This window comes from Callorhinus ursinus, unplaced genomic scaffold (assembly GCF_003265705.2).
Source record: "Callorhinus ursinus isolate GAN/ISIS: 27379988/994484 unplaced genomic scaffold, GSC_fseal_2.0 scaffold79, whole genome shotgun sequence".
Lineage (NCBI taxonomy): Eukaryota > Metazoa > Chordata > Mammalia > Carnivora > Otariidae > Callorhinus > Callorhinus ursinus.
Genome location: NW_027397141.1, coordinates 2,375,139 through 2,391,381, shown reverse-complemented (window position 1 = coordinate 2,391,381; position 16,243 = coordinate 2,375,139). Strand labels below are relative to the sequence as shown.

The window sequence follows — 16,243 nt, the reverse complement described above, 5'->3', positions numbered from 1 at the left end:
ACGAAAGAACTGAGCCTTGGAGACAGGAAACAAACACCTGGGGTCACGTGGAGTCACACAGGTGGCAACACCCCCCCCCCCGAGGGCACAGGAGGCTACCCCAGGGGCCACTCCCCACACCTGGAGGCATCGCTCCACTGGCCCATCATACTCAAGGAGTTTCAGGAACTCCCTACCCCAAACACCAAATAAATTCCAGATGGATAAAGGAGGGTTTTCTTTAAATATAAAGAGGATAGGAGAATATTTTATAATTTTGGGGTGGAAAAGACTTTCTTAATCAAAATATAATATAATATAAACTCATATAAGGAAAAAAAAGTTCAGAGATACCAAACTCAAAATTTAAAGCTGCTTTATGACAAAAGATGCTATGAACAAATATAACAACAACAGACTGGGAGAAAATATTTGCACATAACAAAGCAATAAGAAAATTAGTAATTTTAGAATACATACAAATGGCCAATATACACCTGAAGAGTTGCGGAAAAATCACTACAAACAAGGAAAGTGCAAATTATATTTAAATACATATATTTATATATAAAATATACAATATATATATATTATATAGTATGTATAAAATATGTAACATTTAAGTAGTTAATATATAATATGTATAATTATAATGTATCATGTATAATTATATTTTTTTCTCAAGATAGGAAAAACATTTTTTTTTGTTAATATCCAGTGATGATAAAGATAAGGGGAAGTAAGTAAGCTCATATACTGCTGGTAGGAGTGTAAAAGGGCACAGCTTTTTGGGCAATTTGGCAGAAAGATAAAAGTGTGAGGTTTTTCTATTACAATTTTATCTCTATGTATCATAGAGAAAAACACATGTGCATGATGAGATATTTATCTTAGAATTGCTTGCAATAAGAAAATTTGAAGCAATCTAAATGTTGATCAACAGAGGAGTGTTTAAATGAGGACAGAATTATTTGCAGTAGTTAATTATAGGTTAATTAATCTATATGTAGTGACATGGAAAGAGCTCCAGGGCAAAGTGTTACAAAGGAAAAAAATGAGCTAGCGTAAGATCAATACCTAGGATATGATGCCATTTAGGTAAAAAGCAAGGCAAAACTGTATGTTTGCATAGGTTACCTATGGCTATGTAACAAACCACCCCCAAATTAATTTGCTCTGGCACCTGTGGTTTGGGAAGGGCTTGGGAGATGTGGACAGCTCATCTCTGTGCACTCGGGTGTCACCTGGACCTGGAACCACCTGCAGGCTCACTCATGTGTCTGGTGGCTGAGTCGGGCAGCCCTGGCTGCCCAGGGGACTCAGCTGAGGTTGTGGCAGGAACACCCGTGTGGCCTTTGTGGGAGGCTGTGTCCCAAGGGTGAGGCTCCACGGACGGGGTTCGCCCAGAAGCTATGTCGCCTTGTCCACCATCAGCTGGGAAATCTCGGGGCGTCACGGTTGTGGTGCTCTCCTTGTGAGCCCAGGCCAGGCCGGAGGTTCATCCAGAAGCCAGGGGAGGGAAACTAGGCCCTGCCTTTGATGGGAGGAGTGATAAATTTGTGGTTTCAAAACCACCGCAGAGGCGTGTGTATATCCTAGAAAGAAATCTGTAAAGACAGATGCAGCTGTGTCGTTGGGGAGGTGAGCCGGGTCGGGCAACGGGGGCGGTTAGTACAAACCCAACCTGAAGTAGCTTAAGAACAAAAGGGTTTCTTGACTCCCATATTGGCCATCCCAGGGGTTTGAACGATGCCATCAAGGACCATGTTTACCTCCATCTTCCAGGATGACTTTCCCCACATGGTGCACAAGGCAAGCCCCAGAAGCCCCAGATCCAAATCTCACACCTCAGCAGTTCCAATGGAAAAGTCATTGTCCTGGTAGCTCCAGAAAAAAGTTCCGGGGAAGATACGTCTTGATGGGCTTGGGGTCCCCACCGGTCCCCACAGTCCCACGGGGCCAGCAGCGGGCACCGTATGAGCAGCCAGGCTTGGTGGCCTGCGAACCTCTTCAGCAGCTCCTCACTATTCCTACTCTAAGTTGCTTTGCTTGGGGGGGATCTCCTTTCTTGTGTTTGCTCTTAGGTACAGATTTAAAACCTTTTCCCTCCCTCATATGAAATATATCCAGCTTTTTTAGTGTTTGAGGCTTGGTCCAGCATCTTGATCACAAGTTTTTTGTGGCTTCTGCAGACAGAGCATACCAACTCTCTCAATATTATGTTTGATTTTATTGTCATCTTTACTTCTGGGGTTGACCTTTTGCTTTTTCTGCGCTTAAGGAATACTGGCCTGGCACCCTCAACGGTTAAGATCCCAAGCTGCCCTGTTGTTGAGGGGAATGTAATGCTTTTGGTGATGGAACAATCTTTTACCCGTGCACAGCCCATATATGTCATTTGTCAGCTTCTCTCCTATGCCAGATATTAAAAAATATCAATAAAATTGTTCTAAGAGTCATACTACAAAGTAACCTTCTAGGAGCAAAGGAAGAAATAAAATCAGCAAATCCATTCATGTATGTCGCTTCCTCAAGACATTAGCCATGACCCCAACGATCCTGCCACATTGAGTTTTTGCCTCTAGGTCCAATTTGCTTTTCTGTGGTCTATTTAGTTGTCTGTATTTTTCAAAAAGTAGGTTGCACCGCAGACTCAGTGGCAAGAACTGGAACTTTGTTGAGATCTGTGCCACACCGGTATGTCCTGTTCGAGGTTACTAAGTGAGAATAATGTGCTTGATGCTGAACATTCCGATGACTTGTCAGTATGAAGTAATAGGAATAAACCCCACAAACTCTCTCAGGATTGTCCTCACACATTCCATTCTCATCCTTCCCTTCTGCAGCTTGGTCAAGTTTCCCCTTTGGTTAATGTTCTTGAGTCTAGAAATAAGGTTTCAAAGTTTGCAAAGTGAAATGCTCCTTATTAGCCTTTGACACTGCATGATGAGCTGTGAGACATGCTGGGCAAGTCCAGCCTTATGCATCACTGCCTGCAACCACCTGATGCTTTATGGCAGATCTTTGTGCCCTGAGAGTATTTCACTGTTACTCAAGTTTTAATCATGTTTATGGAGCAGATCAATGATGCAAAGGGTCAAAAAATATTTTGGAAAATCATGTATATTGACCATGGAATAGTTATAATCCTCACCACCACCTAATTTTTACTTACCTTGAACTATACAAGTTAATTTCCATTCCCTGAGCATATCCCAACTAATCGGAAAGAATAAAGCCAAATCCAGTCTGGTTGCCATGGTGGCTGTGTCATCACCCATTTGAAACATGGCATCTATCGGGGTAAGAAGGATTTTAAAAATGGAAAAGTTTTGGGCGCCTGAGTGGCTTAGTTGTTAAGCGTCTGCCTTTGGCTCAAGTCATGGTCCCAGGGTCCTGGGATCGAGCCCCGCATCGGGCTCCCTGCTCTGCGGGGAGCCTGCTTCTCCCTCTCCCACTCCCCCTGCTTGTGTTCCCTCTCTCACTGTGTCTCTGTCAAATAAATAAATAAAATCTTAAAAAAAAAAAGACTGGATCATATCAGGATGCAAGATCTCCTCTTTAAAAAAAAAAAAAAAAGGGAAAAGTTTATTCCCAACACAGTACTGACTGTCCGAGTCAGACTTGCAGTGGCTCAGCGTCTAGCATGCTGTCTGCCCTTGGCCATCACCGCCAAGTGCCTCTTGTGCAGCTGGGCAGAACCGTTCCCGGGTCACAGGAGCTATGCTGCCTGTCCTCACTGCTGCTCAGCTTCCTGGGTCTTCTGACATGGCTCTTACCTTCCCGTCTTTGCTTTAGGCACAGTCCGTCAATTACTGTTACTTGCAACCCAAAGATGCTTAAATACAATGGTGGAGAAAACAAACACTTATCAAGCAACTTCTCATGCGGAAAAAAACAAAATTTGGGAGACAGCAAACCATTTAAAGCGTCTTTGTACGTGGATAGATTGTTAATAAACCCAGTGAACAATTATTTATATTTGTTTTTATAAAATTTTATAATAGAAAATATTGAATGCCTGGGGTGATCAAAATCTAACCAAATTCAATTTCTCAAATATTAATCATTTAGAAATATGGCATTTGTAATGGCCTATACATCTCTCGTAAAAATATTTCCTTCCCACAAACAAATTGGAAATTCTGTCTTAGGTGTGATCACAGAACATTTAGAAGTTAGAAAAGAAAATGTCTTGTTTTTCTATGTCAATTCATGGATTGATTATTTACTGAACACATATTTCCTGAAGGCCTCTGTTTTCCATGAAGAGCAGCTCCGCCCTAATGCTTACAGAAGGGAGCCCGAGCCCAGGCTCCGACAGCAGAGAGCGGCAGGACGGCCGCCAGCCTGAGGGACCGGACTACCTGCATCCAGCCCAGGAGCCCCACCACTGACCTGCTGAGTGACATCCTGTTCTGGGCTTTGATTTCCTCACCTACGCATGCAAGGGACGGAACTAATTTTCTGCCTGCTTGAATTCAATCAAGAGGTGAGTCAACAAGAAATAGGCTTTGATTGTTGCTGCAAATATAACCGTGTTTCTCCCACTTCTGTGTTCTACAAAGAGAAACAGATTGATTTAGACAAGCAGCTGCAGACCCACCCCTCCCACGGAATGGAAGACGAAGCGGCCACTTTATTTTACGGCGGACTGGCCTGTTTCTCTCCAGCTGTAAGGAATCTCACTTCCATTTCGCAGAACACATCTGTTAGCTAGAATCATCGATAGTGGACCGAAATTCTTTGAGTAGTATTCAGCACAGCATTTGAACAGTACTTTGGCACAGGAGCGGGGCCGATCCTCCTACCCATGGGACGCGCACGATCACCGGCCTTATTCGGCCTGTGAGGACGCTGGGCGAGACAGGCGACCTCCCCAGCGTTAGACCGGACTCAGCTAGTCCCGATTCCCAGACCTTCTGACTTCACATCTCGTACTGATTCTGGGATGGCACTCTGTGCCTGATAAACCGGTTAAACTCTTAGGGGTTAAAGACAGTCCTGAAATTTACTAGAAGGCAAGACGAGAAGCAGGCGAGGACCGGACGCTGGTTCAGCTGGAGGAAAAGCCCTGCCGGGCTCGGTGGCGTGGGTCTTTCAGTCACGTGAGAAGCCGGGCAATGAAGACCCCAGGCTGACTGCCCTGGGCTCCTATTCCAGCCCTACTCCCAGACCAGGCGAGTTTCTTAGGTCTTGCTGTTTTCCTAGTCCTAAATCGAGGCTAAGTCCCTATCCCACAGGAAGTGAGGACAGAGACGAGACCAGTGTAGACACTTAGCTCCACTCCCAGCATCCGTTCACTGGGGCCAACAGCGGTGTGTGCTGACAGCTAAGCCCGTCCGCATGGGCAGCCTGGGGCTGAGAGGACACAGGTTTTGCAGCCAAGGTGGGATGTATGGCCTTGTGTGAGGCAGGGCCCCTCACCTGGGCCTTGGCACCCTCTCCAGGAACACTAGCATCTTCCCAGGCAGGGCCGTGAGGAAGATCTAACATCAAGAATACAAGTACCTAACATAGTGGCTGTATATATCAGCCGAATGGTTTTTATTTAAAGTTGACTTAAGCCCAAGCATTTTCTCGTTTAATAAGAAGACTCTGGTTTAATGAAGCATTGAATGGCACAAACCAGACTTAACCAGTTACTGCTTGCAGGGACTTCTTTTTAAGTGGAGAGAGCATCAACATTTATGAACAAAATCAGGTAATACAAAGTATTTGAGGCAAGAGAAGTGGCCTAATGCTTTTCTTCTTTCCAGTTACAACTCTGTATTTGTTGTCACCCTTTGGGGAGGGGGGTTACACAGCACACTAGTGTTTGGTCTGTGAGGAAAACAACTGAATAAATATTCTGAAACAAAGCCCCCATAAAGACCTAAAGAGGCTGTTTTGCTTCATGACAAACACCCCTCCTGCTGTGACCTTCCCGAGCGCCCCCCCCCCCCCGTATACTTGTAGAGGGAGGGTGAGAAGTCATTGCTGACTAGCAGTTTCCCCGGATTCAATGAAGCCAGAAGGCTAGCTCCTGAATTGCTTAAAACCACCTGGGCCCCAAGACTAAAGCGGGACAGGTTAGAAGCTGAAAGAGAGCAGGAGATCTTGTTCTATACATGTAGGGATTGCGAAGAATCATACATTACTTTAGATGGAACAACAAACCAAGCTCATGTCCTGCAAAAGCACATTGTCTTTTTTTTTTTTTAAGATTTTATTTATCTGACACAGAGAGACACAGCGAGAGAGGGAACACAAGCAGGGGGAGTGGGAGAGGGAGAAGCAGACTCCCCACTGAGCAGGGAGCCTGATGCGGGGCTCGATCCCAGGACCCTGGGACCATGACCTGAGCCGAAGGCAGATGCTTAACGACTGAGACACCCAGGCGCCCAGCACATTATGTCCTTAAATGTGCCTGCACAAAAAGTTAGTAACTCTTCCTCATGGAAAGGCTTAATATCTGGATACATTTTACCTGGAACACTGTATGAACATGATACAGAAGGACATTTCAAGTACATAACTGTCTTTTTTTTTTTAAGATTTTATTTGAGAGAGAGAGAATGAGAGAGAGATAGTACGAGAGGGAAGAGGGTCAGAGGGAGAAGCAGACTCCCCGCTGAGCAAAGAGCCCGATGCGGGACTCGATCCCGGGACTCCAGGATCATGACCCGAGCCGAAGGCAGTCGCTTAACCAACTGAGCCACCCAGGCGCCCCATATCTGTCCTTTCTAAAATAAGTAGGTAGCGGTACCATGGCTTTTATATTGGCGAGCACTTCCTGACTTCAGCACTTGCCCCCTGTGATAGTCTTGGGTACCAAGAGGACAACTGCAGCGTCCGAGTCATTGGAAGGCACGTCTGCGGGACTGGCCGGTGGGTCCTGCCACTGGGGGGGGGGGTTCCTTCTCGGGATGGGGGAACAGCCCCTTCTGCCCCAGGAACGCCATGCCAGGGCTTCGCAATGCACACTAGTTAACCGAAGGAGCCATGTTTCCTGGGCCAGGTTAAAATTCATTCCCACAGGAACACTTGAGACTTTCTCTGAACTGTAATAACTCGGTGGGTAAGTGCAAACAGCCGACGGTTGCCAGAGCAGGGATTGGGATTGGGCGAAACGGGCGAGGGGGTCAAGATACAAACCTCCCGCTGACTTTACAGCGTGGGGAGGTGACCTGCCGCAGGGTGACTCCATCTGGCAGACTGGAAAGCTGCTAGGAGAGTAAATCTTACAAGTCCTTGTCACAAGACAAAAAGTTTTTGTAACTATGGTGACAGATGTTAACTAGACTTTCTGTGAGCACTTCACAATACGCACAAATACCCAGTCATTATGTTGTACATCTGAAACTAAAACGTTCTATGTCAATTATACCTCAATTAAAAAATTCTTTTATAAACAAATAAGTAGAAGCAGCGGTTCTGTAAGAGCTAGCCTGGCGGTGTCTATTTCCAGACTCCAGCCCCCTCGCGCTGCTTCCCAGGGCCACCTGCCATCTTCCTACTGCTGTATCTCATCATGATCTAAAGCCTAAATCTTGACGTTCCAAGTACTCACGTGTGATTTTACCCTTCACTGGAAATAATAAAAGTGATTTAAGACCGCCAAATCTAACAAAATCTGCCCTATGATGTTCCATGTGTTTAGAAGAAAGAATGCCTAGCCATCTGTCCCTATTGGAAACTTCATCAAACGTGGAGGAAAATAACCAGCATTTGATTAACTGCATGCCAGGCTCCTATTCACTTAACCTGATTTATTTCTTGGAAGCACCCTTTATAAAACAGATTATTTTAAAAGTAAACCATGGATTAATTGTTAAGCTATTTATTCAAGATCAAGATCATCCCCCCTAAGGGACAAAGATGGGTTCAAACCCAGCAAAGATTAGCCTCTGTGCCTGCCTCTCTACTACAGCCATTGATAAAACTGTCAAATATGAAGAAATCCAGTATTAGCGACTATGTTCTAGTCAATTTTCACTCCCATAATGTAATTTTCATTATTAGCTCCAATTAAAATAGAAACTAGCAAGTGGAATTTCATATAAGCAAAGATTCTTTTAAACCACTTTTATTGCACTGGACTGTCATCAAGTATTTTAGTACCTTATTTTCATAGAAGAAACCTTTTATTATTTGTCTAGGTAAATCTTAAATTTTAACATTCAAGAAGATTCTGAGGGCGCCTGGGTGGCTCAGTTGGTTAAGCGACTGCCTTCGGCTCAGGTCATAATCCTGGAGTCCCGGGATCGAGTCCCACATCGGGCTCCCTGCTCAGCAGGGGGTCTGCTTCTCCCTCTGACCTTCCTCTCTCTCATGCTCTCTACCATTCTCTCTCTCTCTCAATAAATAAATAAAATCTTTAAAAAAAAAAAAAGATTCTGAAATGTTTTTGAAGTTTTGCTGGAAAGTAAATGCCTACTCATAGGTATTGATATGCAAAAAGTTCACATTTTAATGTATAATCAACTACAATTTGCATTTCTCTACCAAATAGTCTCTATAATGGAAATTCACTGTAAAACACTGAGGGATTTCTGTCTGGCACAAATAAAGTTCTCAATGTTTGTCAAATGAAGTAAACAATCATCAAACAACGTAGTGTTTTATGGAAATCAAGCCACATAGAGCTTTAGAAGCTACAACAATCCCAGTTCTTCCTTGTGGCCGCTTCACGAGAGACGGGAGGAAACAAACTCTCTCCACCAAGTTTTGCTTTGAAATGGGAACCAGATTATTGCTTAGAAATGAAGTTAGTCTAAACCAGAGGTCAGCAAACCTCTTGTGCACAGGGCCAGAAAATAAGCGATCCCAGCTTTGGGGGTCATTTGATGCCTGATGCAAACAACTCTGCTGTCGTACAAAGGAGCCCCGGACGATGCTTCAGTGAATGGGCGTGGATGGCTGCGTGCCAGTGACACATTATTTATGGACATGAAAATTTGAATTTTATTACAACGTTCATGTGTTATTTAACAGGATTCTTTTCTCGAATTTTTTTTTTTTTTAAAGCATTTAACAGGGGGACCTGGGTGGTTCAGTTGGTTGAGCATCCAACTCTTGATTTAGGCTCAGGTCATGATCTCAGGGTTGTGAGATCCAGCCCCATGAGGGGCTCCACGATGGGCGTGACGTCTGCTTAAGAGTCTCTCTCCCCCTCTCCCTCCGCCCCTTCCCGGCTCGCACTCTCTCTCTTTCAAAAAACAAACAAAAAGAAAAAAAAAACACTTAACAATGTAAAGCTCATTCTTGGCTCACAGGCCCTACAAAAACAGGCAGTGGGCTGGATTTGGCTTGTGGACAATTAATTTCCTAACCCCTGGTCTAAATATATACTCTGTTTTGACATTTATTTGCTGGCAATTAAGTACTTCTACTTCATTATTAAGCACAATTTTAAAAATGTGCTTTAAGGCTTTGCCTAAACTGCTGGTATACAGATTTTTAAAACAATTTAAAAATTACTTATACCCAAATTAAAATATACTGCAAGAGGAGCAAACCGGTCAAATTTCACTTATTTCTGGACCTCATATCTGTAAGCTCTCACGCACACAGCAGCAGGAAACACACCTCGGGTCTACAAAGGCTTCCAATTACAAAGCAGCAAGTGCAAGTTCACTTGAAATGTACGTTTATACGCCTCGTATGAATGAAACATGGAGCCACACTGAGATGTGTGATAGCAAAAAAGTGTGATCTGAAGTTCCACGACTAGACCATTTCCATGTGGTTTAATAAAAACCGTGCCCAGTCATTTAAAAAAGGCCACTTGGAGGGGCGCCTGGGTGGCTCAGTCGTTAAGCATCTGCCTTTGGCTCAGGTCATGATCCCAGGGTTCTGGGATCGAGCCCCGCATCGGGCTCCCTGCTCAGTAGGAAGGGCTGCTTCTCCCTTTCCCACTCCCCCTGCTTGTGTTCCTGCTCTCGCTCTCTGTCAAATAAATAAATAAAATCTTAAAAAAAAAAAAAAAAGGCCACTCGGGGAACAGGCCAGTAATAGAAAAATGTCATGTAAAACTTAACCATTTACCTGTCTAAAAAATAACCTTCAAACTTTAAATCTTTACGTTGGATTGTTATATGGATATATGTTATCATAGCAAGAAACAAATTTGCTATGGGCTATAAGTTTGGCAATCTGGCTAATGTTTAAAAACGTGCTCATGAAGTGATAACATTATTTTTATTAAAATAATGCTAATGATGCCGAATGAAATCTCTTTCCACATGAAACATGATAGGTTGCTTCCAAGTCACCCCCACCCCAGCAGAACAAAAACAAAACAAATCAGTCTGAGACTCACTTGAGTGTTTAATTCAAACCTCTATTTGTCGTTTCTAAAATGCTGATCCACAGACCACTTTCTTGTTACACGTGTGTACCAACGAAAACAAAAGCAGAGGATCACTGCCGTCCCTGCAAAAGGAACGGCTCCTTTTCTAACATTCCTTAAAAATATACAATGTACGGTCCTTGCGCCCCAGCACAGGCAGTGACTGACGTAATGAAGACACCGGCCCGCCCGCCCTCCTCCCCGCCGAGCGAGCCCCGCCAACTACCTGTTGTAAGCCCGCTCCTTTTTGGATTTTTCCAGGGCCTTGTCCATGGTCTTCTCGTTCTCCCCTCGGCATTTGGGACAGTACCACTTGCCCTTTGGTTTGTGATTCAGTCCCACGCAGGAGAAATGGAACCACTCGATGGGGCACTCGTCATTGTCACAGCCGATCATTTCTCCATAGGAGACCTGATTGCACAGACAGTAGGTTGGCTCGTTCGGGTCGATGGGAAGGTCTGCGGGGGACGCTTCCCGCTCAGCTTTGGCCTTGGAGCGTTTCTTCTTCTTGGAGGCTTTTGCTTTCTTCTCCTTAGGCGTTCCTGAGGTGATGTCATCATGGTCATGATTATTGGCAGCGTTCTCTCGGTTCTCGTTGTTGCGCTGTCGCCGGGACCTCTTGTTATTGGTCTTCTCCGCCTGAGTGATTGTCTCGCTCTTGGACTTATCCTGGCCGGCTTTGCCGCTGTGGCCAGTGGTGTCATTGACCTCCTGATGGGCCTCAAAGAGCTCCACGTGACTGTCCACCTGCCTGGTCCGGTTCTCCACCAGCTCCACCATCTGACTCACGATCTGGATCTTCTCGTCGCCCAGCTCCTGGCTCCGAATCAGGGCTCTCTGAATGCAGTGCAACACCCTCCTCTTCTGGACGCCGTCTGTCTCGCGTTTCAATTTCTCATAATACTCATCCAGTTCCTTCAGGATTTCTGCAAAGGAAAAATAAGCATTATGTCCATTCTATAAACACAACTGAGCCCTTTATTTAAATTCTCTGGTCTATAAAAAAGTAATTGCAAAGGACAGACATAATCAATGCAAGATTTCCTGTATGAAAATCCTATACCCTACAGGCATTTTGAGCAGACCTTTTTTTTCCCCTATTGAAAAAAATCCCTGGAACTAAATACAAATGCAACACAATTCCCATTTAGCTAAGTGCCACTCAAAGCTCCCCGAGGGACTCTGCATTCCGAAGCATGGGTAACATTACTCTTGGGATCGGCAACTTAAGGGGAATAGTTTAAATTTAGGTGAAGTGCTGGTGCCCAAACTTTTACTTTCTATAAAATTAATTGATTTATGTCCTATACTTCCAGTTTTTACTCAAATATTCTTCTAACTTAAATGCCTTTATTCCCTTTATTTTAATGCATCAATGTCTAGAATACCCTATTAAATCAGAGAATGTATAAAAACACTACCTAGTGACCCAGGGCCTCAGTTTATCAGTCACGTCACCATCATCCAACCTTGCTATTCCTCTGTATTACTAAAAACAAGACTGGTTTGTCACAATAAGTCAGACAACCTAGCTTTGCCTTAAAACAAAGGGGTCAGATTTTGCTTTTGCATTTACTGCTTAAGACAATACACGTTCACATCTATAAGAATCAACAGATTTTAAAACATTACCAAAACTAAAAAACCCTCAGTACTAAATTTAAACTTTGTACAGGGGGCACCTGGCTGGCTCAGTCGGTAGAGCATGTGACTCTTGATCTTGGGGTTCGGAGTTCAAGCCCCACACCGGGTGTAGAGATTACTTAAAAAGGTGTATATGATTTTAAGATGTAATTTAGAAAGTGTAATTAGGCAATTTCTCAAGATATAAAAGTTGTTAAGTAATCTTGACTGAAATAAGGAAAATAAATGTTCTTGCCAAAAACCTATTTAAGGGTCCTGGGAAGGAGCCTCCGCATCAGGCTCCCTGCTCAGTGGGAAGCCTGCTTCTCCCTCTCCCACTCCCTCTGCTTGTGTTCCCTCTCTCGCTTTCTCTCTGTCAAATAAATAAATAAATAAAAATCTTAAAAAAACCCCAACTATTTAAATACAAACAGAAATTCCCAGAGTTATTTTTCCCAAAGAGTAACAAATCTAAATAGTATCAGGGGGCGCTGCCTGGCTTAGTCAGAAAAGCATGCAACTCTTGATCTCGGGGGTGTGAGTTTCAGCCCCACATTTGGTGTAGAGACTACTAAAAAATGAATAAACAGTATCAGATTTTTCTCCTGAAACCCTTTGCAGTCTCTTAAAATAAGGCAATTTTACTCTCCAGCTAGCAAGTGTGGGAGGCAGGATATATAAAATGTAACCCCTCATCCCTTCCAGATCTTATCTTTGAATAGTTATAAGGTATAAGCCTAACACTGAAATAAATACATGAATTCAAACCAACACTGAAGCTTACCTAAATATAAATATTATTTTCCAGGCTATATTTTTAAACTAAAGACGGCTCTGAAGATACTTCCTAGAAAAACAATGTAGACTATCTGCCCCCAGAAAGGAGGAATGCCATAGTCTCATAGTGTCTGGGAGTAATTAATTCTGAAAATAAATAGACTCAACTTATCTAAGTTCTATTTCATAGATGCTAAAACAGAAGTTTCTCCAATTTATTTTAAATTCATTGCATATTACTATTACTATAATAAAGCTATTATTTGGTTTAATCAGTAACCAAATCTATAGACAATATTAGCCTTACATAGAAAAAACGTTATTATCACTAACATAAAATTCAGTAACATACAGCTTTTTACATCACAAGCAAGTTTACATCCATGTGAAGTCTCAGGTGTGGGAAAGAAACAAAAATAACACCACGAAATTACCAAGAAGGAATTGTTACCTGCACAATGACATGTATTTCTTAGACTCCCCAAGCAAAGTCCGCTATCAACAGAGCCACTGCAGTACGCGCTGTAAACAAGAACAGCACCAGGTCTAACTAGGCGGGCGCCCTGCCAGGACACCAGGAGCTTCTCCCAGCTCCGTCAGCTCCAACTGCTGCTGACCTTCCTTCTGAAATTGCTCCACACCAGTATCACTGTAGGGAAGCAATGGTACCACGGAAAGAATTTAAGGACGAAACGAGACTGCGGCAAAACCTAAACTGATCTGTCCAACTACCAGAAACGTATTTTAACTTTATATAAAGGCTGCACTGACGTTCGTTAAGAAGCGGACTTCCGGGGGCGCCTGGGTGGCTCCGTCGTTAAGCGTCGGCCTTCGGCTCAGGTCATGGTCCCAGGGTCCTGGGATCGAGCCCCGCGTCGGGCTCCCTGCTTCTCCCTCTCCCACTCCCCCTGCTTGTGTTTCCTCTCTCACTAGGTCTCTTTCTGTCAAATAAATAAATAAATAAAATCTTAAAATAAAAAAAGAAGCGGACTTCCATGGTGGGGTGGGTATTTTAAAAAATAGTTGAAACAATGCAAAAATAATTGTGAATTCTATAATTCAAGCACAACCTCAAATACCATTTAAAATGGTAAACTAATTCTAATCCATCTTTCTGAACTAATCTCCAACTGATGTATAAGGAAAGACTGCCGGCCAAGTTCGACTTCCAACATAGGTCCTTAAAACTAAAAGCGGCAAGTAAGCATTTCCCCACGTCTCCAGGCAGGTCCCCCAAACGAGCCGCGAGTACTCCCAGCAGCTCCCGCAGCGGCCGCTCTCTGCAGGAGCAGCGAACTCCGCAGCGGGGGCTCCCTCCCCGGGACACCTGGTCCCGAAGCAGCAACACAGTAACTCTGGGCGATGCTACAACAATTTGAAGATAAGTTTCCCGAGAGCGATAATGAACAGTGCCGGTGACCACGAATCCTCCGATCTTCTTTCGCTGCCCTGAGTCACCGCCCCCTCGGCGCATTCGGGGCCCTAGGGGCCGGCTCGTCCTCGCCGGGCACCGGGCCCGGGCCACTCACGCTTCCCCGCTCCGCGCGGCCGCATCCGCGGGTCGCCGGAGGGGCGGCCCGGGGCCATAGGCGGGCCTGCCCGCGAGTCCTTGGGGCCTGAGCAGGAGGCCTGAGCGGCATCCTCTGCAGCCCCGGAACCATGGCAGGCCAGCCTCGCCCCGACCCCCGAGCGCCGCCATTGCTCCGCGGCCGGAAGTGACCAGGCCCGGGCCCCTGAGGGACAGGGGCGGGGCCGGGCCCTCAGCCAATGGAGAGGCGCCCAGGGGGCGTCGCGCCCCGCCCCGCGAGCCACCGCCTGTGGGGCTCGCCAGGCCGTAGGGCGGAGGCCAAGAGGGGCGCCAATCACGGCACAGAACCAACGAATAAGGCCCGCCCCCGCAGCGCCAATGGCCAATCCGAGGCCGGAGGCCAAGCGACCCAAAGACATTCAAATCAACTCGACCTCCTCCTCCTCCCCGCCCCTCTGAAGAAAAAAGAAGGCAGCGGAAACAGAGACCCGTGCCAGTCACTGCGCAATGCCCACCCTCATCCGGCTCAGCAACCAATAGCTCAGCGGCGGACTGATAAGGACATTCCATGGGGGACACCAAGACCAATCACAAGGAAGCCAAAGCGGGACGTTCACAATATGCTAATAAGGCCCCTATAAAAGTCGCTGCGAAGCCCAGGCTCGGTTAGAGCGCGCAGGGGCGCCATAACTCCGGGGTCTCCCTGCGTGCTCGGGACGTGCGGTCGCTTCCCTCCTCCCCCCACGCTTCCGTTTCCCTGCTGCGCAGCCCTGTAAACATTAGTAAACTCCGAGTGACGATCCGCGTCCCATACACAGACCCCAATGGCATGCCTGACCTGGCAGGAAAGTTTCCCCCAGCCAACAATTCCCAGCGGATACGAACCCTCCGCCTCTCTCCGGAACTCTGGGCAGCTGGGGCTGCAAAGAACGACCCACAGGTCCTCTTCCCTGCCATGTTCCTCTGCAAGCCGACAAGCTTTGCCCGCGCCCCCCGAGCACAGCAGATGGGCGACTTCCTCGACCCATCCTCCCTTCCATCCCCTCCCCTTCTCCACCGCACGCACAGAATAAAGCCCTCGCCCTCTGCGAACTACACCCGGCCGCGCCGCCCCTCGCACGTCGGCCCTTACTCAGTGTCCAGCTCCACGGGAGGCCCGGGGGGTCGGGCGGGGGTGGCGGCGACCTGGGCCGCACCGCGCGGAGTGCCGACCCCGGACTTTATATAACACTCAGATTCGGGACTGGGTAGCGGTGGCTCTGGGGATGGCGAGCAGAGCCGGGGACCCGCCACCCGCAGTGCCCTCCCAGCAGCCCTGCGCGCAGCCCCGTCGCTGCGCCCCTCAGCCCCAGCGACCGCGGCACATCCCTCCCTCGGCGCCCTAGCCTGCGCCCCCTGCGCCCCCTCCCCCGCAGCACCCCGCCTCGTCACTTCACTACAAAGAGCGCTTTGCTCGCGCAGCCTGGCATTGAGACCTCTCGTTCCTCCTTCCTCCTCCGTGTCCGGGCTTCGCGCACAAGGACCTTGGCGAATCAAAGACGCTCCAGACCTTTTGTTCCTGCCCGGCCAGAGCTGCCGCCGCGGGCCCGCGGCTCCTCGGGGCGGGGAACAGGACGGCCCGCGGCCCCGCGGCGCGCCGCGACCGGCGGGGATGGAGCGACCGCCCCCGCCCATCCATCCCGCCGTACCTTGGTATTTCGCGTCGATCTCCCGCATCAGCGAGACGTTTCTCTGCAGGTCGAAAGGCAGAGACTCGATGGAGTCCAGGTAGTCCTCCACATAGTTCACCAGGTGGATCTGCTCCCCGTTGGCAGGGCTCAACATGGTTCACCGAGGTCCCCGGCGACTCGGCGCGGCTTTCCGCTTCCTCCAGCCCCCGCCCCCTCGGAGCCCAGCGCTGCAAAATGCAAAGCTCCCGCCCGCCGGCGCCCCCCCTCCGGCCGGCCCCGCGCCGCTACATCTGCGAGCCGCACCGCCTGGGCCCGGGGACCCGGCGCCTGGCG

The 16,243-nt window shown here is 47.1% G+C and overlaps 1 protein-coding gene across 5 annotated transcripts in view; it reads right to left on the bottom strand.

Annotated features, from left to right (window-relative positions):
• ING1 (inhibitor of growth family member 1) overlaps positions 1-16,243 on the bottom strand; it is a 60,947-nt gene that overhangs the window by 42,958 nt on the left and 1,746 nt on the right. The window contains exons 1-2 of one of the 5 annotated variants that reach the window (XM_073887429.1): positions 15,929-16,223; positions 10,539-11,238 (exon numbers count right to left, since the gene is read on the bottom strand). In XM_073887429.1, the coding sequence (XP_073743530.1) occupies positions 10,539-11,238; positions 15,929-16,064 (836 nt within the window). In that variant the 5' untranslated portion in view covers positions 16,065-16,223. Of the gene's footprint in view, positions 1-375; positions 2,863-4,073; positions 4,540-10,270; positions 11,239-15,928; positions 16,224-16,243 lie in introns of those variants that run through there. The other 4 variants (XM_073887427.1, XM_073887428.1, XM_025874701.2 and 1 more) reach the window with 4 other exon arrangements.